Here is a 24,380-nt window from a genome sequence, read left to right as displayed (position 1 = left end):
AAATGCAATTGTTGCAGATCTCAGAAGATGATTTACACTCACTGCTATGGCAGAATGTTGCGGTTAGAAGACCCATCACTGGATCCTCTTAATCAACACGTTCTTCCAAAAATTCAGATATTACTGTATCACAAATGCCCATTTCTGTATTTTGATATCTGCTTTTCAGTATAATTATCTTCCTTCTTTATTCTCTATATCTTATGATTTTAAAACATGTTTCTGAGAAGTGGTCCACAGGCTCTTTACTTATGATAAATTGATAAAGAGATCCTGGAAATCTAAACCACATTTAAATCCTGAGATAAACTCAACTGTGTCATACATGGCTAGGTTTAGTCTGCAAATACTTTGTTTAGTAATTTTGCATCGAACAACAAGGTCCTACTGTATTGCACAGGGAAATACATCAATAACTTTTAATAGCCTATAGTGAAAAAGAATATGACAAGGAATATGTATACATGTATGTATAAGTGAATCACTATGCTGTACACCAAGAATTAACACAATATTGTAATCCAACTATACTTTCAACAAAAAAACTAGAAATAAAATTGGGAGATGAAACTTCCACGGCCCAGGCTGCTGTCAGGATGAAACGATTCAAAGCAGGCCAGGTATTAGCAACCCCCCTGAAACATCAAAACCCCATGTGGGGTCTTCCTTTTGAGCAGCACAGGCTAACCGGCTGTGGTCACATGTAAATAGGGTTGAAGTCACTTAGACCCTTGGCTTGGGAACACCGTGGCCACAGGGGTGGAGGTCACTGCAGCACCTACGAGAATGACGGGGCCAGCCTGCTGCTGATGCCGCTCCCCAGGCCGCAGCCCGGAGCGCTGCAGGCAGGTCTGAGGTCCGGCCGGGAGCGCGCAGCTCCGCAGCCCCTCGGAGCCCTGCGGTGCGGGTGGCGCTGGACCGCGCTCGTCCATCACCCTCCGTCACCCAGACTCGGGAGTCTCCTGGGGGAATTTTTCTCTGCCTCATACTTCCTGTCTCAGCCTCTTGTGGAATCCGGTCCATGCCCCAGGGAAACAGGGCTTTTACCCTCCTGGACCCAAATCCATCACGGTATGGATCCAGGATGAAACTTCCATGTTAACTCACCTGGCGCTCCCTTCTTGTGCTGAACTGCCCTCCCCCGTTGATGGCATTAGGTCGTATTAGAAGTCCCGACTTGCTTGTCCTTAGCTAAGCCTCTGAGCCTCTTGCTCAGTCTTCCTGCGTGGAACCACTCATCTGCGGCAGAAAAGCTTGGGCTGTCTTCTACCCATCATTGTCCTCGGTCTTTTGGGTTTTCTGTTGGGTTACGGTTCTCACGCAGGGATATCAATTTGCACATGAGAAGCACCTGTGGACATTTTAAAAAATACAGACACTGGATCCGCCCCCCTTTCCAGCCAAGGCTGGAAGCTTTCTCCCTCTTACAGGGGTTACACAATCATTTGCTTGGGAATTGACCACACATATTGGCATAATCATAGTAAATTGCCCTTTACTCAGTGCTTGCCACGTGGCATTTTCTACTTCATGTCTTTGTACCTTCATTATCACATCTAATCCCTACATTATAGATTACCACTATTTCTGTTGAGGACACTCCCACTTGCTAATCTTGAATACAAGTATCTTTGATTCTCTTAATCTATTTCATTCCTGAGTTTTCTGTTCCCGAATGTAAAGAGTGAATTATGGACACATGTATTTAAGATTCTCTTATTAAATGTATCTGACTCATCCTCTAACCAAATCACATCTGGAGAAGAAAGATTTTCTCTTAAACATCTGCTTTTTCTTATTATATAGTAGTGCATAACCACGGTTGAAAATGTAGAAAACATATAAAGTAAGAAAATTACAGCCATACATTATCTAAACACCAAAGGACAATGCTATGTCATTTTGGGCATTTAACTATTTTTCCTAATATTTTATCATAAAATTTCCCTACGGCAAGTTGCTTAATCCTGGAATTGTACTAGCCTTTTGTCAAGTATAGAATAAAATTCCCAGAGATGACCCCAATTATCAAAATAGTATGTGAGGCTGGGAAGGCCACAGGGCTCTCAGCTTATTCTCTGAGTCCTACAAAGAATGCTGTTAATTCACTGATGTTACGCATTCAATGCCTGTGAGTTGCTCACTCACTCAGCTGGCTCGGACTGAGACCTACTTTATACCAGGTGCCGATCCAAGTGCTGGGGGACCCCAGAGGGAGCCTGGATCACGGCATCACTGTCCTTCTTCATTTGCTCCCTGAATCCTACTCAAGAACCCCATATGGAATTGGGGGGTTGGAGGCAGGTGAGTTATGGTGAAATTCATTTCATTATGTTCCTTTAGACATATTTAAATAGCGTGAAAATAGTCGCTAACTTTGATGAGTTTTCTTTTCCCCTCCTATGTATTTTTGAGGATGGGTATAGTTTTGGTGCAGCAAGATTAATTGATAGATCTTTGGTATGTTAGGATTTTATATGGAAAATTAAGAAGGAAACTGGCACCTTATACAAAGAGAAGAGGCAGTGAGGAAAACACAAGTCACTCTCGTACTTGGCTACCATTCAGCATTTCTGGTTTTCAAAGAAGGGAAACATAATTCAAAACATATTCCCTAAATATTTTAGCCCATAGTAGAAATATATGGAGGCAAAGTTCAGCTCACTGGAACATACAGCAATGTGCTTATTTAGGCGAAGGTATAAACAGAACACAGATACTATAATGCATCCTTTACTTTAAACTAGTTCATGTGAGCAAGTTTCATTTCATATGATTTGCTCAGTACCAATTTTGGAAATATATTCTTCTCCTTGATTGGTAAAAATAGCTCACTGATAACCAGATTCAACCAAATTTAGTGTTAAATAATTAACCTATTTCATTCAGGAAATGCTTTTGAGTAATCTGAGTTAAGTATTTCCTCTATCTGATCTATTTCTTTTCATAGAGAAAAATAGTATTATTTTCACATGAGGTACTTTTACTCCTCTGGAAAAATCTGACTGTGAGATCAGGATAAGAGTTATCTACTACACAGTAGGGGAAAAAAAGATTCATTTCACAGCAAAGATCAGAATCTTGTTTTTTTTGAGGGGCGTGGTGAGCTGGGGGACAAGGGAAATGCCTTTGTTTAGAGACAGACCTCGGCAGTTCACACTGAAGCTGGAAGAGGAAGCCCTTGTGAAGAAATCTGGAAGGACACAGTGACACCCAAAGGTGTTCACTCGGCAAAAACAGAAAGAAAGAAAGAAAAAATAATTTAACTGCCCTATAAAGAGAATGGACAGAAACTTGGTAATAAGGGAGAGAGAAGGAAGGTTAGGGAAGGGAGGAGAAACAATGAAAGGGAACTTGGATGCGGTAGGCAGAATAGCAGGTTTCTGGAGCCTACAATGAAGATTGATAAGAAAAAAGTAAAGTTTAAAAAAAGTAACAAAGTTTAAAATAGTTTAAAAATTAAAAAACGAAGTTAAAAAAATGAAATTTTTTTATAGTGGCATGAAAGATTTTAAAATGATGGAGGTTTCTTATTTCAAAATTCAAGTTGCTTGAGTTTTTCCTCCATGCTCCAAAAAACAGTAAGGCCTACTTGTGTAAGTGGTTTTGATGGACACCACAGAGAGGGGTGAGCTCTGCAGTTAGGTTTGCCAAGAGCAGAATGCTGGTGTGGAAGGCAAGATAGAAGAGAGATCAAGAGTTTCATGAGAACAGAAACTCAAAGCCAAAAATTATCTTAAAAAAGTTATTGTGGTAGGCAGAAAAATGATCCCCCCACAAGATGTCTATGTCCTAATCCCCAGAATATATGAAGAGGTCAAGTTCCCTGGCAAAGGGGGCCGATGGTTGCAGAAGCAGTTAAGATTGCTAACCAGCCGACCCTAAGAGAGACGAGCTGGATTATATAGGTGGGCCCAGTGTAATCACCAGGGCCGTTAAAGGAGGAAGATGGAGGCAGAAGTGGAGAGAGAGGAGAGGAGACGTGACCACAGAATCAGACTCAGAGACACACAACCATGCTGAACTTAGAGAGAGAAAAGAGGTCACAGGCCAAGAGATGCAGATAGCCTCTGGAAACCGGAAAAGTCAAAGATACAGGTTCCCCTGAGGCCTTTAGAAACAGCCCTGCCAATACTTTGACTTCAGCAGGCTTCTGCATTCAAGAACAATACGTGGTTAAATTTGTGTTGTTTAGTGGAGACTTTTTCTTTTTTCTTCCTACTACCATGATGTTTGGGGATACTTGTTACAACAGCAACAGAAAGAGAATACAGTAAGCTCCTTGAAATGTTCAGAAATTGCAGATAACCCTGGACTGTCCACTTTGATGTGGGATTGGGCTTATGTGAAAATCAAAAGGACAGTGTGACCTTTGCTAACATCTGCTTTTTTCATTTTTAGGAAGAGAACATTAAGTCAAAACCTATGTAGATATTATTTTAGACAAGTGTCTCTTAAAACATTATGTAACCCCGTGCCTTAGGACCCCAAGAGAGTCTCTGTTCTTAGAAGAACATGGATTCAGAGAGATAGGGTCTTACATCTGAGTCCCACAGTGGTCTCTTATCGGCAATGAGAGCTTAGGCAAATCATTTACCCTCTTTAAGTCACAGGATCTTCATTTGCAAAAGGAAGATAAGAATAAGGTTTGTTTGGGTGATTAAATTGTACACACACACACACGCACACATACATATATGTATATTTAATACAGTGACTAGCACATACTAGGCACTCAACAAATTCCTGTTATGGATTTTTAAATGCATGTATAAAAGGAGGAGAAAGTTGTGGGGACTTGTGGGAAAACTCAGTTCACGGCCCCAAAAAGGGCCATCTCTCAAAGGGCTCTGATCAGTCAGTCCCCAGTGATGGGCTAATAAGCAGAATCTATAGCACTTGGGGATTTAAGTTAAACATAAAAAGGAAGGTATTTAAGCATAATTATTAAACAGCAGGTACGTTTACACTGTTGGCTGGATCATCTTATCTGGAGAGCTTTAATAAGCAGAGAGTCTCCCCTGTTTTAGAGATGGGCACGCAGGAAAATGACGTGGATGGGTAAGCCGTTCTCACCTCAAGATCTCATGACTGAGTACTCATGGAAGTAACACTTCTTGTATGTTATTCCAGATGGACTGTCCTCCCATGATTATTGTCAGCTGTGTCATCAGTTCAAGGAGACAGCCACCTGGGTCACACTGGAATATTAGAAGGAAAATCTCATTTAAATTTTAGATAGCTCTAACATGAAATAAAGTCATTATTTTATGCCTAAAAAAAATCTAAGGAACAGAGAGTAAAGACACTCTCCATTGGGCAACTAAGAGAAAACCTGAAACAGGTTAGACTGTCAGAACACAAAGCTGTATTCACACCTCTTCATTTCTGCATTTTCACAGCCAATACACCAGATCTCCCGGCTAAGTCACAAATCTGCCCTTAAAGAATGTGATGTAGAATCATGAGGAATAGTAGTTGACAAACTGGAACAAGAACACCTTCATGGCTAGGTTGTTCTCACAGTCTGGTCCTTGGGAGCTCTGCAGCTAGAATAAAGAAAAGTTAAGTCTACAAAACTGTGAATGGCTTTGAGACCCTAATCAAAGCCACGGACACATGGGTTAACACGGTAAATATGTATATATATATATACACAATTCACACTGTTTTCATTTAAGGTGTTTTGAATTCCTTAACATAGCTACTATGTTAATTCCAAGTGTACACACTGTTGTAAGAATTTCTCCCGCTATGAACGCAATATCCCACAAGGCAAAAAAAAAAAAAAAAAAAAAAAAAAAAAAGAAAAAGAAAAAGAAAAAAGGTCAGCCGTTCCTTAAAATTTATAAGCACAACAGTATCCAATGGGCAAGAACTGTCCTCTGTCAGGTGTAAGTTGACAGAAAGCTACTTTTAAACATCTTGCTAAATTATATTCTCTTGTCTTCCTGAATGGCAGGAAGGTAGGACTATTGAAGAAAATAAACAAAACACGGGGCAACTTGCTAGAAGCATTTGGGGAACATAAAACGGATCATCCTCCTAGTTCAGAATTTGAATTGGTCTTGGTGTTTTCAGAAGATGACCACTGAGCAGACCACTGGGAGAACGACCCAGCCACATGCAGCGTGTGGGAAGCACTTAACTTGGGCCGCTAAGCCACTGGCTGGGATACAAGCCAGAGAGAAGAAACATTTATTATAGAAGCCACAGCTGATGAGAATGGAGCTGCACTAACAGGAACAGCATGGGGGGAAGACACATAACAGTGTGATTACTTGTCCTCTCCATAATGCACAAGAAAATCTGCCTCTGGAACCACGACCCTCTTCCACTTATTTGCAATACAGAGACTATTTACTTTCAACAATAGGGTACATGATCTAATGTAATTGAAATTATTATTAAGCACTGACCTGTTTACACAGAGCTTGTACATTCTAATGCTTCCTTTGTCCCTTTTACAAATGCAAAGCTGGAGCTAATTCACTTCTCACATAGGCTAGAGAAATTATGTTTACACTTGAAGTTTTGTAAAGACTGTAATGTACTGGAATTGAAGTGCCTAATAGATAGTCTCTGTTTTGACTTGGTTCTAAAACTGGTGTAGAAATGACCTCAGCTGCAGGAGGAGCTTACCAGACTCAGTCATCATGATTGCCACTGTCTCATATATGGCGCTCAGGGTCACGATGATGATAAAACTGGTGAGGGAAGCAGTGATGGGCGTGGCCCACCTGCACAGTCAGGTACTTCTGGATTGGGTCTCTTCCATTCAGGTTCTTGGGAAGTTTTGCAGAAAATACAATGAACACTGAAAGTCCATAGACAGTGCTCCCAATAACTGAAGCAATGGTCAACAGGACCTGACAATCCCGAAACCCAGCAGCATTAGACTCACTAATGATTGTATTTTTACACAGAAAACTTGCCCCCAACCCACGCTTAAACAGACTAAATGCATGTGCTGTAAACCTCACATAAACGTGAGAAGTGATGTAAATCACACATAAATGCCACAAGAGACGTGAATATTATGCATGTTAAACTTTAGGGGAAGAGGAATGAAGGATGTCAAAAAGAATGAGTGCATCCACTAATGTAACATGCTGACAGCAGGAGCAGCTGTGTGTAGGGCATAGGGAATATATGGGAACTCCACTTTCTGTGAATTTTTCTGTAAACCTAAAACTGCACTAAAGAAGGAAGCCTGTTAAGTATATCTTTAAATGGCTGAAAATGGAGTGACTGGTGGCATGTTCTTTTGGAGACAAGTCTGTGACAGCAGAACCAATGAAAATACCCCTTCTACATCTATAGAATTACTTAGGTTATGAACTAGTTGTAATCCATGAAGGGGATATGCTTCCTTTCAAGGGGGAACCTATCACTGATTCAGGGGTTGACAGGTGCTAGATGTCACCTTCATTATGAATAGGACCAGTGAGGCTGTGGACATGCCCTGAGGGAAATAGTGGAAGTGACAGCAGGTCTCTGCTGATGGAAGCTTCACATGCTTTTCATACTCCTTGAGATCTTAAAATGGCAGGTATTCATACTCCCTGCATTTGCACAAGATTCATACCCGTGATCCACTGTAGCTCTGACTGTGTGGACCCAAGGGCAGCGGCGTGTCTGAAGCATAATCTGCACGTGGCTGTTAGGGTTTCAGTTCCTCACTAGGCAGGTTTCTTTCTGGCCACGGAAGAATGCACATTAAAGATCCCATTTTTAAACTGTTTTCCTTCCATCTACCTTCTTGGTCGAAGTCCAAAAGCATGTACTCAGTGTCCCTGGCTGCTCCTGATGGCTGCCCCAGAGAGAAAGCTACAAAGAATGTGAATTTCAAGACTAAGTGAACCACATCATGTTATTTACAGTAACAGCGGGCGGCTGGCTTGCACCTGCAGGGGAGAGCAGAGGAGTGTTTGCAAGCCCCTCCTGGAGCCACACTCCTGCATCTGGATCCCAGCTCTGATGCTAGCTGTGGGGCCTTGTGCAAATTTCTTAACCTCTAGGGGCTTCAATCTCCTCACCCATATAATGGGGGGATAATAATAGCAATTTATAGGACTATTGTGATGAGTCAATGATTTACTAATTGTGAAAACAATTGGAACATTAACCGCAGGCATGTGAAAAACTCTACCTAAGTATTAGCTATGCATATGGTGACCACAGTCTTAAAAAGTTGTTTCTCTTAGTTTTTAAGCCATCAGTTTGTAGAGAAAACATTTTATTTCCTCCTCTATACTCTTTCATCATCCTTTTCTTCACAGGGCTTCATGCTTGTGAAAAGAATAACTTTTTGGTGTGTGTGTGATTAAATGTGAAAATTAGTTAAGGCTGAGAAAAATGTATTATAGAATGTATATTAAGCCTTCCTCTCTTGTACAGCACATAGAGGCCATTTAAATAGTATGCATTTTTAAAAAGTCTGCATAATAATTTTTTAATTATGTATTAAGTAATCATAATAGTTAAGATTCTTTAAATGCTTACTATTGCTTCAGCACACATCTATTTTTCTAAATCCTCACAATCACCCTGTAGGGAAGGTAATATTATATCTCTTTTACAGATGAGGAAATAGAGCCATGTGGGGATGATGCAATTTTCCCCAAATGAAGCAACTATTAAATGAAAGAACTGAAATACTCAAAGAGCCCAATGACACACTAAGTATAGAGCACTGTCTCCTACATGGTCTGTGAAATCAATTCTCATTCATTTCAGAACTTTTACAAACTTGACACATTTCCATTTTTCTTCCAAGCACTTAATGGTTTCAATATTTCTTAAGAAACAGGAAAGCTTTCCATTCTCCTTCCTCAAGTTCCTTCTTACTTATCATCTTTTCTGATCATAACTCTAATATTTGCTCATTAAAGAAAATTTGATAATACTCAGTAGTGGACAGAACTGCTGTCCTGGATCTGTCCCCAGTCTTAGAAGAGGACTTAGATTTTGCTTTAGTATAAATAACCTCCCTTCTGTTTTTAGTCCTGTGATTTAATTTTGATTGACCCACTCTTTCTGATGCACCATAGGTAGATCTCAGTTGGCTTAAGACAAAAAATACCCCTCATTCTATTGGCCTCACACATGATTTGAGAATTGGCAAATAACCCAGTAAGAGCCACTATTATGTGAGGAGATACGTGCTGGTGCCCATGTGAATGATAAGCTTCCCCTATCAAGAAAGGAAGCTGCCAAAAGAGACCTCTCTTGGTTTGGATGGATGATCTGGGATGCTGAGTGCCTAGAAGCAGCATTCTGAGACTTCCTTGGACACAGAATGAAGACAGGACAAAAGCAGCCCATGACATCATCTGGGCTACAGTATCTCTCCTCGACTGAAGCCAGACCTCAGACCTGAGGTTTTCATTTACAGAAACCAATAAATCCCATGCATCCCCATTTTTTGGTTGTTGTTTAAGCGCATTGGAGATTGATTTTGTCACCTACAATCAAAAGACTCGAACTCTGAAAATGAATAAACAATAAAATAAGAAAAATACTTCTACCTGTAGACCTAATTCCTTCAGAATTGTGCATTGTTTGTATATTACAAATCATTTTATATATTAATTTTATTCTCAAGCTTGTCATAAGCATAACAATTTGACTTGTCATAAAATATTTTCATGAACACACTTTTTCATGGCTGCATAATATTCTACTATGTGAAGGGGTGGAAGAATATTTTGGCTAAGATTTTATATATATATACATAGAAAAGTTATGTCTGTGACATGCATCAATACTGACTTTCCCCTGCCATTTTGAAGTACTTCCTGATTAAGAGTTTTTCAAAGCTGAATTAGTGGATTAAAGCATATGAATATTTTTGCCTCTTGATATGAACTGCCAGACTGCTTTCTAAGAAGGCTGGAGGAGTACACCAGAAATTAACACAGCATTGTAAATCAATCATACTTCACAAAAAATATCCAGTAACCTAGGCTTGGGATTGGTGATCACTGGCACTTCATCCTCATAAACAGAGCTGTGTCAGTTGTGAGGTGGAAAACTATTTCATTCTGATGTGCACTGACTGAATTACCATTGGACTGTGACATCTATTTTTTCCTTTGTGAAGGTGTGTTCATCTTCTCTGCCTTCTACGCTCCTGAGATTTTTTGATGTTACCTTTGAAGTGATCTGAACTCTCTATGTATTGAAGGAATTATCCCCTGTTGGATTTGTAAGCAAATAACATCCTCTGGTGTTTTGTTTAAAATTAGGATGCTTCTGATGCATGGAAATCTTTATATATTTTCCTCTGAAACTTAGTGCTCATATAGAGGTTGTATATTCATACATATTTATTTCTAGTTTTTTTCTAATTGTGTTACTTTTTTAAATGTTTCTGGAATTTATCACAATATATGGTTCACTGTATGATTTCAATCTTTTCTTTTCCCCCCAAGTAGCTAAGAAGTGTTCCATTTACTGAATAACCTTTATTTATCTCCCTGATTTGTAATGCCTTTCATCTCTTATATTAATTTATTATCAATATCAGAGCCCATATCTGGACTTCATTTCCTATTTTCTGATCTGGCTATTCTTGAACTAGTAAAACTCTCATTATCTTTATTAATTATTATATTACTAATATGATTTTATTCACAATAAACCCCAAATCATTTTTATAATTTCTGATATTTTGGAGATATGATCTTTTAATTAGAATCATGTGATTAATGCATCTTTTATATCTTTCAGTAGTTTTTACTTTTTTTTTTTGATAGTTCCTACTATCCTTTTGTTAGGCTATCTTAGACATTTTACCTTGGTTGTTAATCTTGGAAAATTTTAGAATTCTTAATGCCTCCATCTGGTCTCCTAATGAGACCCTGGAGAATCCTAAACCACTGATCTGATTTGAACAAATGAGGTGAAAGGAATTGGGGGAAGCACTGTGAGCAGAGGAGACTGTGGAACCTCCAGAGTGGCGCCCTGCGTTGGCTCAGATGTTCTCTGGAAAAAGTTTTCTCTATGAGACTACATAGTTCCCAGCTTGACTTTCAGTTTTCTCAGCATTTCACATTAGATTTTAAAAAGTGTGCGGCAGGTTCTTACCCAGAAAAAGAGCACTTGCACAAAGGGTTATATGTATACACTTTCCCCAGGTGGTAAATGGAACACACTCTTCTTCCTAATTAAAAAAACAAGTTTAGTCAATCAAGGGATTACATCAATGAAATGATTTTTCTCCTAACTGGTCACTAAATCCGAAACATAATTTAAAAAAAGTAGTAATTTTCAGACATAGCCTCCTTATTTGTAAGTGCATGGGTTTTTTTTCCTTTTTTTTTCCTTTTCTTTTCTGTTAACGATGTCAAACACACAACAAAATACGTACAGTGTTCATTTTAATACTATTTTTTGAAAATGCACATGTGAACAGCAAACTGTTTCCCTGCCATGGTCTGAGCTTAGGGGTCTGGGTACCTGACGAGGCCAAGGTGTAAAGCTCTATTCCTGAGCTTGCCTTAGATTTCAGAAGTGACGGTAGTGGCAGCTTAGAGTCCGTGCAGGACAGGAAGTTTCACAGGTGTCTGCAGGTAACTGGTCTCCACTGTGTGTTTCTTGGTTGAGCTTTATGTGTTAATTAGCTACAACTATGAAGTTTTAGCGTTTCCATTTTAGAGTTTATATTTAGATTTCATTTTTAAAGATGAAATCAGTAAGACTCATGTTTTACCTGGATAATAAAAACAGATACAGTATAATAATAGCTGTCACTAAGTACCTGGCCCTTCCTCTGGGCCAGGAAGTCTTCCAAGTAGATTCTGTACGTTAATTTGACCCGTCCATACCACAGTGATGAGGAAGCAACTCTCTTATTCTTATTTTATAGGAAACTCTGGCACAGAGAAGTTAAGTTGTCCAAGATCACTCAGGAAGCAAGCTGCTGTGTTCAAATATGAATTTAGGCAACTTTATTCCCAAGGTCTCACCACCACAACGCTGGCCTCTCTAAACAATGGAGCATGCATTTGCAATTAAGGTAAAACTCTTCAATTAAAAAAATAAAAAAAATTAATTTTTTAAATAAGGAAGAATGATAAAGTGAAAATGAGTCTTCATCTTCAATTTTTCAACAAGCATGTTGCAATGAAAATTTAAACTTAATTGTTGGCAATTTTGAATTTAAAATTGGCAGTTTAAGTGACCAAAAAACTTTTCTTCAGTATTTTTTGTATGTTGCAAATATGATACGTTTTTGTTTTTCAGGACTCAAAAACATTATGAATATCTAATTTTGTCTAAGTTTCAGCTTTCATCTCTGAATGCACAGTCTTTCACCAACATATGCTCTGACCCCTATCTTCAGTTGTAAACAATGGGAACTATTCATAATGGGGATTATTAGAAGCTTATTACATTGTAAAAGTCAAATGTCCCTTTCTATTGGTAGCTGAACCTCATTTTTTTTCCATTTATAAAAAGAGGAGTTTGACCTGCTCCCTCCAGACCTTTTCAGTGCCAACATTCTGTAGATCTGTGATTCAATTTATTAAATCTATAGTGGGAGACATTTTCAGATGCTCCTAGTAAAAGCATTTTCTTTCCAAGTGTTATTCATTCTCACAACCTACTGTCCTGCTGCTGCTGACTGCAAGCACCATCAGCTCTAAATTATCTCAGCTGATGGAAAGAAGCAATAATACAAATGACTCAAAAATCATCTTTTCATAGCTCTGGAATGTTAATCCAAAGATATACAGTTTTATTTTTTTAATTTTGCAGCAGGAGTGGCAGCAATAAATTTACATTTCCAATTACATAAAATGTCTACCTCAAACACTGCTCAAATACAGATAACACCTCAACAAAGAATTCCCTGTTTCTTCTACCCTTTCTCTGACTTATCTAGGATGAGAGCCATGCTGCTTTGTGCACATCCCAAACGGAAGGGGGAGCAGTGACCAGTACTTAGTTCAAGACAAAGGGGCACCTAGTCTACGATGAAAAGGAGGCCTCAATAATGAAGGCACATGTGAAAAAATGGGAGTCAACTATAAAAATCACTGTGTCTTTCCTTCTACATCCATGTCATAGCGGCTAATTTATATTTTGCATTTTTTATTAGTGTTATGAAAGGATACAAATCAATGCCTCTTTTCTTATACACTTATACCAGTCTTTTTCTTTTCCCCCTTTTCACTGTTATTATGAAGGAAGGACCTCACTTCTCTTCTGTGTCCACCATTCCAGCAGTGCTTCTTCACCTTGGCTGCACATTAGAATAACCAGAGGAGCTTTAAAAACTTCCCTATGCCAGAATGCACCTCAGGCCACTAAATACCATCGGAGTTTGCAGTGATGGAATCCAGGCACCAAGATTTTTTATGGTCCCCTGGTGATTCCAACATGCAGCCAAGGCTGACAAGTCCAGAAGTAAACAGACTAAAGTGCATCAAAACAGTGCCCGCTTTTCCTGGATAATCTCATCTATCTCCACGTGGGGACACCGCACCTCCTATTCTGGCTGGACTTGTTCTTCCTGCTCAACTGTGTCCCATTTGTACTCAACTTCTGCCTGGTGCCACTTGCAGAACTCCAGAAGTATGGTGACTAACAGAGACAGAGAACAACAGAATGTGGATCTTCAGTGATGACTGATGCTTCAGAAATCTGTACTTAATATTTATTACCCTTAACACTTTGGTAAATGGTTTATAAAATCACATTTTATTTATAGGCGATACTAAAGAGAAACATGAGTTAATGCCTTTTTCTTAAGAAAAAAGAAAATGTAGATAATTTATTGAACTTGTGAAAACAGACTGTCTAGCTCTCTAGCTCAGGGGAAAGCTATTAACGTGATGGTCAGAGGCAGGTGACTGTGTCCAATGCTAAAGTACCTGCTACCAACACATTATGCCCACTAAAAACACAAATATCGGGGGGGAGGGTGGGTATAGCTCAGTGGCAGAGCACGTGCTTAGCATGTACACGGTCCTGGGTTCAAGCCGCAGTACCTCCATTAAAAAAGAAAGTTAAAAAAAAGCACAAGTAACTGTCATGATTTAAAAGCAGTGCACGGTCCACCCTCCAAGTCTTCTCCTCTCATCCCTCTGTCTCTTCTGTCCGAAGGGCCTGAGGGTGGGGAAGGGGATGAGAATGCATTAGTAACCACTGCATTTCTATTTTCCACCACCCCAGTCACACAAAATTAAAATAATATTCTTAAATATGGAAAACTGCCATTTTCCTCAATCTTCGGTAAAGAAATTTTTAGAAATCGTCATTCTGTTTTAAGACTCGTAACTTCAAATAGTAGACAAAAACAACATGAAATGTTAATTGAAAATGTGGCTTCAGGGTAAATCCCCTAAGCCCTTCTTCCACCAGACTGTTACCCCTAGGCCCCAACTCTAGAGAAATTCCAGAATAACCACTGTTCCCTCCACCATTATACCTGAGCCTCTACCATGCTCTGAGAATAAAGAGGAAAAAGACACAGTCCCTGCTTCCGGGAGCTCCTAGGTGCACAGGAGTCATTGTGAAATGATGGCTGAGGAGGCGTTTTAAGAGGGCTTGGATAACAGTCAGCAGAGAGTGCTCGGGGCAGAGAGCCAGAACTGTAGCCAAGGCTCTCCCAGAGGAGAGAACCACTGTGGTGAGTTCTGAGATGTCCTAGAAGCGATCAGGGGAAGGTATAATGTTAAGGCCATTTCTCCCTGGGGAGCTGCACATGCAAAGGTGGGAGGCCAAACAGAGCCAGGCCCCTTCCAGGAACTGCAAATAGTCTAGAAGTGAGCACAGGGTGTGAGAGGCAGGTGAGGCAACCAGGTGGAGAGATCACAGGTGCACGTCACAATGGACTCTGTGTGCCTCCAATGTAGAGGTGACATGCAAAGTGATCTAGAAAGAGACAAGATGGAGGCAGGGAGACCTATTGGCAGGTTCATTTGAAGGCCTGCTGAGGCCCCGCAAGGAGGAGAGAGAAGGAAACATTTCAGCAAGTGCATGGATTGGCCACAGCTGTGATGGAAGGACAGGAAGTGGTCAAAGATGCCGGCCAGCTTTCTGGCTTTGGCAGTGTCCTAAATTATAGTGCCATTCCCTGAAATAAGAAGGGCAGGGAGAGGGGCAAGTCATGAGAGGAGACAACTGATTCAGTTCTGGCTGGGTGCCTGTGGGCTCCAGGAGAGATGTCCAGTAGGCAAATGAAAGTCTTGAAATCGGGAGAAAGGTCTAGGCTGAGCCATGTACTTTTCCTGTTTCAAGAGGCTAATGGGTGTGAGTAGACAAGCTCAAGAGAAGAGGTGTGGAGGGCTAGCTCTCACCCTCCTGCACATGGGAAGCATCTGGTAGCCTTTAAAAAATAGTGCACTCCAGACTGGAGTGGGGACTTTGTACTGCTTATTGTTTTTAAAATACTTCTTTCCTTTATTGGTGGGGTAGTTAGATTTATTCACTTTAATGGAGGTACTGGGAATTGAACCCAGGACCTCTTGCATGCTAAGCACGTGCTCTACCACTGAGCCGTACCCTCCCCACCTTTTTTGTTTTTAGACATTAGCTCTACTGATCAGTCAGGGCTGAGAATCAACCTGTAGAGAGAGCAGAGAGCCTTGGGGGTAGAGATCAAGGAGAAGCTGCCCAGAGCCCTGCAGACCCCACCAGGGGCAGCTGGAGACGCAGGGAGCCTCGGACGGGCTGTGAGGAACGTGAACTCAACACTCCCCAATGGCGAAGACGACAAACATGTTTCAAACTCCCACTTCCCAGCAGTGTTTGTTCTGACTTTACTAGTTTTCCAGTAATACAGAGTGAAAATAGAAATAATCTGGACACAGGGATCAAATTCAAATGCTGGTTCTGACCATTCTTAGCTGCGTGATTACTGATTAAAAGGTTACCCGTCTGCCCCGTGTAAAATGGGGGACCTAGCACCGTGCTCGTGGGCTGCTGTGAGTGAAATGAAATGACATCTATACCTCCTGACTCTCAGAGGTAATTGCTACTATTGTCCCCATTTGGGACACCAAGAAACAGTGGCACAGAAAGCTCCAAACATTTGCCCAAGATGAGGGCTGTGGTCAGGAATCAAGCCAATGACTTCGTGGATCCAGAGCCCAGGATTTTCTTACGAACAACACGGCACTTCCCAGGCTCCCTGCTCCAAAACCCGCCTCCCTTTGGCTCAACTCCATGGCGCCTGCGCTGCACAGATGCCGTCACTGCCTGACTGCCCGCCTGGTGTCTGACCCCGGCACTCCTCCCTCCGTCCCTTCCTTGGGCACACCAACCCTCACGAGGCCATTGCTGTGGCTACTCGGATGTTTACACGGAAACGCAGGGGGCAGCCCAGCTTTTTGCTATAGATGCTGCCGTCAGTGGAGGCAAAGAGCTCACAGTTGGTGGGGGAGGCCACTTCTGGTCTCCTCCTTGGCTGGAGGGCTGGATGGAATCTAGTTTCCCTCTGCAACTTAGACATCCAGCATGAGAGATATGTAAGGCCATTTGGCCTCTCAGCATAGAAATGATGCCCCCGCAGTCGTACTTACCATTGTAATCTCCTGGCTCCACCAGGGAGCAGAGGCCATGGCCTGCTGTCCACCAAGTTTTGTTTCCTTGCACGACAGCTACAATGGGGTGAGTTAACCCTGAACCAGAAAATCTACAAAGCCCTCATGTACTATTTCCTGACACTTGCAGGTCACCCAAATACCCCAGATCATCCAAGTAAACAACTAGTAAGAAAACTTTGCTGGCTCGTCTGTCAGACCCCTGATGGCAGGACTGATTTGGCCTCTCCTGCTCTCGGGTGATCCGTTCTCCTTCTGTGTGTACTTCCCCGAGTGAAAGAGACTGTTCTTTACTTATAGGCTAGGGAGTATTTGTGGCTGTCTGACCAGAACCTTCAAAAGTAGAGCTCTTGGTGAGAGTGGAAGCATGGCACCCACGTCTCATGAGCTCAGCTACCCAACAGCCGCATCTAGCCAGGACTGTGGCTAACACCAGGGGTCCATGACGTTGAGTGTTGGGTCTGGAGAGCAATGCCTCCACCACTGAGAAGCTGCCCCACCACTTGTGCCCTTGTCCCCATCCAGGGGGAGGTGATGCATCCATGGGATGAAAGCCTTGAGGGCACTAGGTGACTGTGAACCAAGCTGTGACTGGCCGGTGCTGACCCCATGTGACCCATGTTTGCCTCACGTGCAGAAAATACCCTAAGAGACCTCTGCTTGAGTGAATGGCTTATAGAGCCAACTGTCCTCGGACCGCCTAAGACGCAACACAGTATATACAGTGATCCTCCCACTCACTGATGTCCCCAAGGCTCACAGCTCCCTAATGTGACACCAGGCACCCCCAGCAAACAGAAGACCCTTACTTTGTGATTGACTTGAAAATTCTACTGCCAACACTGCCTCCCACCTTCCACTTATGAAGTTCTTTCCGCTCTGTCCCCTGCTCTTCAATTGTTCAATCAATCCAGAGCTCCTTCATGAGACAGGAGGGAAGGGGGCCGGGCACAGCCATTAAAAGAATGGCACAGCCATCAGCACCAAGACGGTGGAAAAGTCAACTCCCAGTAGATCTTGAGCTTCAATACACACTCTCCGAAATACAGCAGGATGCTAAATGGCACTCCCACAGGTGCCAGGACAGGTTCAAGGCTGACCATGAAAGGTCAAAGGATGAGTGGTGGCCCAATTTCTGGGAATCCCAATACCTTCCCCACAGCAGTTGGAATATTCCTCCCACTTATAAGCATATGAAGATACTGAGTGCATAAAAACTAACAACCACACCTCGTGGCTGCTCTCTCTGCTGAGGGAGACAGCCCACACTCTGTCTGTGGAGTGTGTATCTACTTTTACTTTAAACTGGAGCACCCAAACCCCACGCCTCATGGCTTTTCTCTTGCCTTTTGAAACAGCCCACTCTGTCTGTGGAGTATATCTCTCTCTGAATAAATCTACATTTACTGAACTGTGGCTCTCTCTTGAATTCGTTCCTGTGCAAACCAAGGACCCACACTTCACGAGGTGCATCTCAGGGGCCCAAATCAGACCTGGAATACGGCCATCCTCTCCCCCACATTTTCCTGTATCATACATTCCTTCCCAAAGGATCTCACCTTGTGCACTCCATAGTAGACAGCACTCATGTGTCCTGACCTGGATCTGCTTCTGCGTTTATCAATTCTTATGTCCACTAGAACATCATCTTCATGAGGACAGGGAATTGGTTCTGTTCACAAAGGAAGCACCAGCACATCACAGGTGCTGGAGTAGTAGTAGCTGAATGAATGAGCTGTGGGAAGTCCTGGGAATTCCATCTGCAACTCCTAGCCACTTGGGACCCAGCTGACTACAGGTGCTCCCTGCTACTCATGGCTGACCTCTTGCCACCACTCCCTGCTCTACCATCACCTGAGCCAGGATGAGCTGAGATGAGCACACACCCCTGAGACGATGGCGAATTGTTCATGTCGTTGCAAGACACTCGGCCTTTGACTGCCAGGGGTTACTTAGGATGGACAAACTGAAGGCAGCCCCATGTGCACCGCCCTACGCCACAACTCACTTGAAGCACCAGGACTGCACACAGGGGAAACGCTGGTCCTTTCCAACCTTAGGAGAGGGACTATGGGTGAGAAGAGTGTCTCTGCCAACTAACAGTCTCTTTACAAGCCCAGTCTTAGAAAAGCTCTTCAAAGACATTTTTGGTATCTTCATTCAGGACTTTGTTCAAATTATTTTACCCTCAGAGAGGACTTATCTGACCACATTATTTAAAATAGCACACACATATTTCCTATTCAATCATTTTCTCTCCTAATATGTTTTATGTTTCTTTGTGGCAACTATTAGTCCCTGGCAGTACGTCATATATTTATTTGCTTACTGGTTTATTGTCTGTCTTTCTTACTAGACCTATATTCATGGAACCACAAATAACTGTTTTAACCAGTAACTTTCAAACCGCCTTTAAATGAATTCTTTTATAAGATGAGAATTTCAGAGGCTTCCACGGGTTGCTTAGGGGAAAAAAGAGAAAGGATTCAGGTTGAACTAGGTTATTAAGGACCTGGGAATTGGTTATTTATTTTCTACATAGTAGTGTGTACCTGTTAATCCCAAACTCCTAATCTAGCAAAGGACCGAACTGACTACTATTTTTAAAAGACTTTTTTTTTCTTTTTAAACTTGGATTGTTTGAGATCTCTTTTCTTCTTTGTTCTTTTCCTTATTTTTTTTTTAAAGAATTTTTATTTATTTATTTTTTTACATCGAGTTACTGCGAATTGAACCCAGGACGTACTCTAGCCCTTGAACTATACCAATCCCTCCAAAGACAATTATTTTTATACTTTGACAATACCATATTGAATTAAGATTTTTTGTTCCATTTTCCATTCATAGAGTTTATAACTGAGGGAGAGAGACAGAGGAAGCCCTGGGCCATCCCTTCCTTCTCAGCGGGTCACTACACAGCAGAAGAGCTTGACTGTCTCCAGGCGCAGCTCACCTTTCTGCTCTGAGGGCCGACTCAGGCCACTTCTCTAAACAGCGGCGTGTTAGAAGCAGCAGAAAGCCAACTAGCGAGCAACATTGACAAAACTGACCCACCGGCAGTTGGACATCATCTGCTCTGAAACGAACCTCTTAAAGCTCTTCTTCCTATTAGTGGATGGTTTTCAAAAATATTCCCAAGGAGATGAATCTCATTCCATTTTTCTGGATTTCTTGGGCCTTCTATGACTTTAACTGCGGCTTGATTTTCTGCAGAACGTCTGCAGGGAAGCCAGGCAGAACACGTGAACAGACCCTGCAGGCCACGGCTGAGGCCTCCGGTCAAAGCATCCTTGTTGTACAGAGCTTACGTTCGTGGGGCCATTTTCATGATTGCTGTAATTAGTTCTCATCCAAGAGTCCCACTGAAAATGTTTCTAGATGGAAGGTGGCCTGACGCAGACGAGCAGTGGGGATGTGGGATACAGATGGCAGACATACTGGAAGGAGAGACGGGAAATGTTTCTTCAGGCTTCAGTTTGGAAGATTTCTGATTTTTATATGGACATTAAACTTGGTCAGGCTGAAGCGCCGTTTGCTGTAAGACGGGGTGAAGTACACGTATCCCTACAACTTCTAAAAAATTTGTTGAAGCTGGACGTGACAGCCTAGGGGGCAGACAGCTTAGAGTGACACCTACGTTCCAGGATGCCTATGATGTCGGGCTCACAAAGAGGAAAAGAATACACATATTTTGCCTGTGTAGTTCTATGGGAAATTATTTTGAACCTTGACAAATGGTGTAAGATCAGAGATCATGTAGTCTTTCTTACATCGCAAAAACGACAATTCTTGATGAGTCAGCCGACTGTTTCCAATGGCCCGGGGTCTGTGCCAGACATTAGCTGTCTAGACAAATACCACACAGCCCCCCATCCCTCAAGGAGATCACAGTGTGTCGTGGAAGAGACAAATTTAAATAGATTTTCAAAACAATGTGGCAATTGTCACTTGGCATCATGTATACTGTATGTTCAGAAGGGCTCTTGCACTGCCTGGTGCTGGGTTCTAGAAGGTAGGGAAGGTGTCAGAGAGGAAATGCTTTCTGCACTGACATCTGATGGATTCCAGCAAATCTCTAGACCAGGAGAGTGCGTGCTGGGCACGGGATTCTCGGCAGCTTGCGTGTCTAGTGCAGAGGTCTGGTCGTGTCTAAGAGCACTTTGCACTTAGGGAAGGAAGGTCAGTGAGGCTAGAGGCTGTGGGGAACTAACGGAAGCTGAGGCTGAAAAAAAGCAGCAACTAGGTGATGGGAAGGTGTGACGTTAAATCAGGGAGCGTGGACTTCCTCACATACGCAGCGGGGAATTCTTTGGGGTTTTAAGGAGGAGAGTGACACAGATTAGTCATTAAAAGTGAGCAAAGTGGATTGTTCACTGTAAAGAACAGCACTGGGGAGACTAGCAAGGGGTGGGAATTAATGCAGTGGGGAGCAAGTGGCGGGGACTCAGTTGGGGGACATTAAGGAATAGAATTGTAGTGCTGATGGGAGTGAGGGAGTGGCAAAGTAAAGGAAAACTCCCAGATGTATGGCACGGAAAACAGATGGGATAGTGATGCCATTGTTTGAAGAAGTAAACCTAGTTCTGAGCGAGTGTAAATCCAAACATACAGAGCTTGAGATTTTTATGGGCTAATCAAATGGGAATGTCTACTTGTCAATTAGAAGTATATTTCTGGGACTGAACTGAGATTTCCATGCTGGAAAAGATTTGACAGTTAATCAGTGGACAGAGAGCAGTTGAAGCCACGGGAATAAATGCCACCCACTGACAGTTTGCCAAAGAAAAAGGAAGGAGGGCACTTCTGGTTCAGAATATATGGGAGACCAGAAACTTGAAGACCCACTCACTGAAGACACACAAAAACGTATGAAACAATGCCGCCAATCTTTTCTTGTTCTTTTACAGGCACCTTTATTGTGGTATGATTCCTGTACAGTAAATTACACATATTTCACATGTACTATTTGATGAATTTGATAAATGTCTACACCCAGAAAACCATCACCACAATCAAGATAGCTAACATTTCCATAACTCCCCAAGAGGGGCACTTTTCGAATTCCCATATTTATCCCTTCCCATCCCCTTCTTTCCCTGGTAACCTCAAGTTTGTTTCTCTATGTCTGTGGGTCTGTTTCTCTTTTGTAGCTAAGTTCATCTGTGTCTTTTTTAGATTCCACATATAAGTTATATCATATGGCATTTTTCTCTTTTTCTGGCTTACTTCACTTAGAATGACTATCTCTACATCCATCCATGTTGCTGCAAATGATATTATTTTGTTTTTTCATGGCTGCGTAGTATTCCATTGTAGAAATATACTACTACTTCTTTATCCAGTCAGCTGTCGATGGACGTTTGGTTTGTTGCCATGTCCTGGCTATTATAAATAGTGCTGCTGTGAGCATTGAGGTGCATGTGAATTTTTGAACTAGAGTTTTCTTCTGACATATGCCCGGGAGTGGGAAGGCTGGATCATGAGTTAAGCCCATTTTCAGTTTTTAAAGGAAATTCCACACTGTCTTCTCTAGTGACAATGCAGCCCATTTTTTGAAAGCAGAGCCATGCTTAGAAAGTAATGGGTATTTCTAGGGTCCGGACATGAAGCGCAGTGAGTGTGCCCTATTCAAGAATCTGAGGGCAGTCTACCAGGGCTGGAGGAGAGTGACAAGGGAAGTGTGGTATAGGTAGGATTCAGACCACGTGGGGACCTGACAGGCTGGGATAAGGAGCCTGGACTTCTGGTCATCCCTTGGTAACCATGGGATACTGGTTCCAGGACTCCCCCCTGACGTCAACATCCATGGATGCTGACGCCTCTTGTATAAAATGACATAGGACTTGCATGAAACTCATGTACATCCTCCCATGTACTTTTTTCTTATATATACAGACTTTTTTTTTATTGAGTTATAGTCATTTTACAATGTTGTATCAAATTCCAGCATACAGCACAAGTTTTCAGTTATACATGAATATACACATATATTTGTTGTCACTTTCTCTTTCACTGTGTCCTCCTGTGTACTTTAAATTATCTCTAGATTACTCATGGTTTCTAATACAACATGAATGCTATGTAAGTAGTTGCCAGTGTATGGCAAATTCAAGTGTTGCTTTTTGAAACTTTCTGTTTTTTCCCGAATATTTTCAATCCACAGTTAGTTTAATCTGCTGGATAGGGAGCCCCTAGATACGGAGAACCTCCAAACTCCTCCTTCCCACCTCCTAAACTTCCACTGCAAGCACTGAAGGAGTCCAAACATAGAAGAGCGCCATCTACCTGCTGGAAATCCTGAGAAATTCCTTCAGCATATGTAGCGCAGGAGAGAAGGCTTAGGGCCAACTAGTGGGAAAGGAGGGCCTGCCTGGAGAGGAAGGAGGAAGGACCGCAGTGGAAGCAGGCTTGTACCCTTACTGGAGTTAGCTGATAGCGGTGAGGGACGCCGAGGAACTGGGGACACGTCACGTGTGGGGCGATCCTGGCCACCAGGTGCAGGGTTCCCATAGCTGGGACCCAGTTTGCAAGATCAAAATAACAAGGAGTGAGAGGGGCTGCCTCAGCCCCGGGATCCTGACAACGGCCACAGCGCCGTGAATTCAGCTAATGTGGCTCTCCTAGTAAGCCAGAAAAAGGAAACTCTGAGCCAAGATATTGCAGATTCCACCGCAGCCACACTGATAACTAGATCTTTAAGCTTACAAAATGTAACCACCAGAAACAGGAATCTTTCCTTTTCTCTTCCTTTGGACCTTTGGACAGGGAGCCACACATCTCTGACAGGAACCACCTTTAATCCGATAGAGAGCTCACTTTTTCAGGAATAAACATGGAGAAAAAGAGTGGGGTGATGGTTTAAAGTGGAAGTCAAAGCAGAAGCCCATCTGAGAAATGGTAAAAACATGCTTCTCAATGAATTCGAGATATGGCAAAAAGAAGGAGGAAGGTTAAGGAAATCTCTTTTAATATCCATTCACCATACAAGACTAGCCAGCCATAAAAAGACAGCACCTTAAATTAAGAAATTTTTTTTTTTGGTGATGAAAAACAATGCCTTAATTTAAAACAAGGCTTGGAACATCAACAACACGGTGAGAGTTGTTGATGAGGAGAACATACATCTGCATATAGATATGTAAGTGCTCCATGTCCACCGCTCAAAAAAAATTAGTCAATCATGTGTCCAGTTGATTGGGAAATCCCAATAAGTAAATAACTCAAAAGTGGGAAAGACATGGGATTAAATAGTGGTAGTGAGCAATGAAATCCAAGATGTTTATACCTGTATTTTCTTTGTTAATGTAACAAACTTAAAGCAACTGTCTAAAAAGTAGTAACTGGAGCACAAACATACACACACACACACACACACAATTTGGAACAGCAGAGAGGTAAAATATGCTAAATTTATCATTATTGAGGAACAGGATCTAATAGATTATTTCATTTTTGAGACTCTTATAGGAATACTGATCCAATTACAGATAAAGTTATGAACTTAGAGATGATTTATAAAAATTTAGAGAGAATTTTCATTAAGAGGCAATATAGCTTCCAAATCACTAAAGAGAAAATTAACAATAAAAAAATTAATCAATCCAGGTAATATGGAGTAACAGAGACCGTATTTACCATCCTAAAATAAACCACAAAATGGATAGAATATATGAAGCAATTATTTTTAAGACACATGAAAACGATCATCCACTAGGACCTTGTCCTGCCACCTCTATACCAAGGCTGCTAGGCCTCCTACTGCCATCATCAAGGATGTCCACCAGGAGGCGACATTTCCTTCCTCTGCTCTTACTGTAGAGCCAG

The 24,380-nt window shown here is 41.9% G+C and overlaps 1 protein-coding gene across 3 annotated transcripts in view; it reads left to right on the top strand.

The window, feature by feature from the left end:
• LOC102528608 (anoctamin-6-like) overlaps positions 1–13,457 on the top strand; it is a 92,444-nt gene extending 78,987 nt beyond the window's left edge. For 2 of the 3 annotated variants that reach the window (XR_012063405.1, XR_012063408.1), the window contains 2 exons: positions 11,873–12,022; positions 13,197–13,457. Coding sequence is in view for 1 of the 3 variants with exons in the window: in XM_072948307.1 (XP_072804408.1) it covers positions 6,082–6,088 (7 nt within the window). In the remaining 2 variants the exon portion in view is untranslated. Of the gene's footprint in view, positions 1–6,081; positions 6,351–11,872; positions 12,023–13,196 lie in introns of those variants that run through there. The other variant, XM_072948307.1, reaches the window with a different exon arrangement.
• Positions 13,458–24,380: the final 10,923 nt, after the last annotated feature.

Source organism: Vicugna pacos, chromosome 2, assembly GCF_048564905.1.
Source record: "Vicugna pacos chromosome 2, VicPac4, whole genome shotgun sequence".
NCBI lineage: Eukaryota > Metazoa > Chordata > Mammalia > Artiodactyla > Camelidae > Vicugna > Vicugna pacos.
Note: the sequence above shows the minus strand (reverse complement) of the source record. Positions and strands in the feature narration are given on the sequence as shown.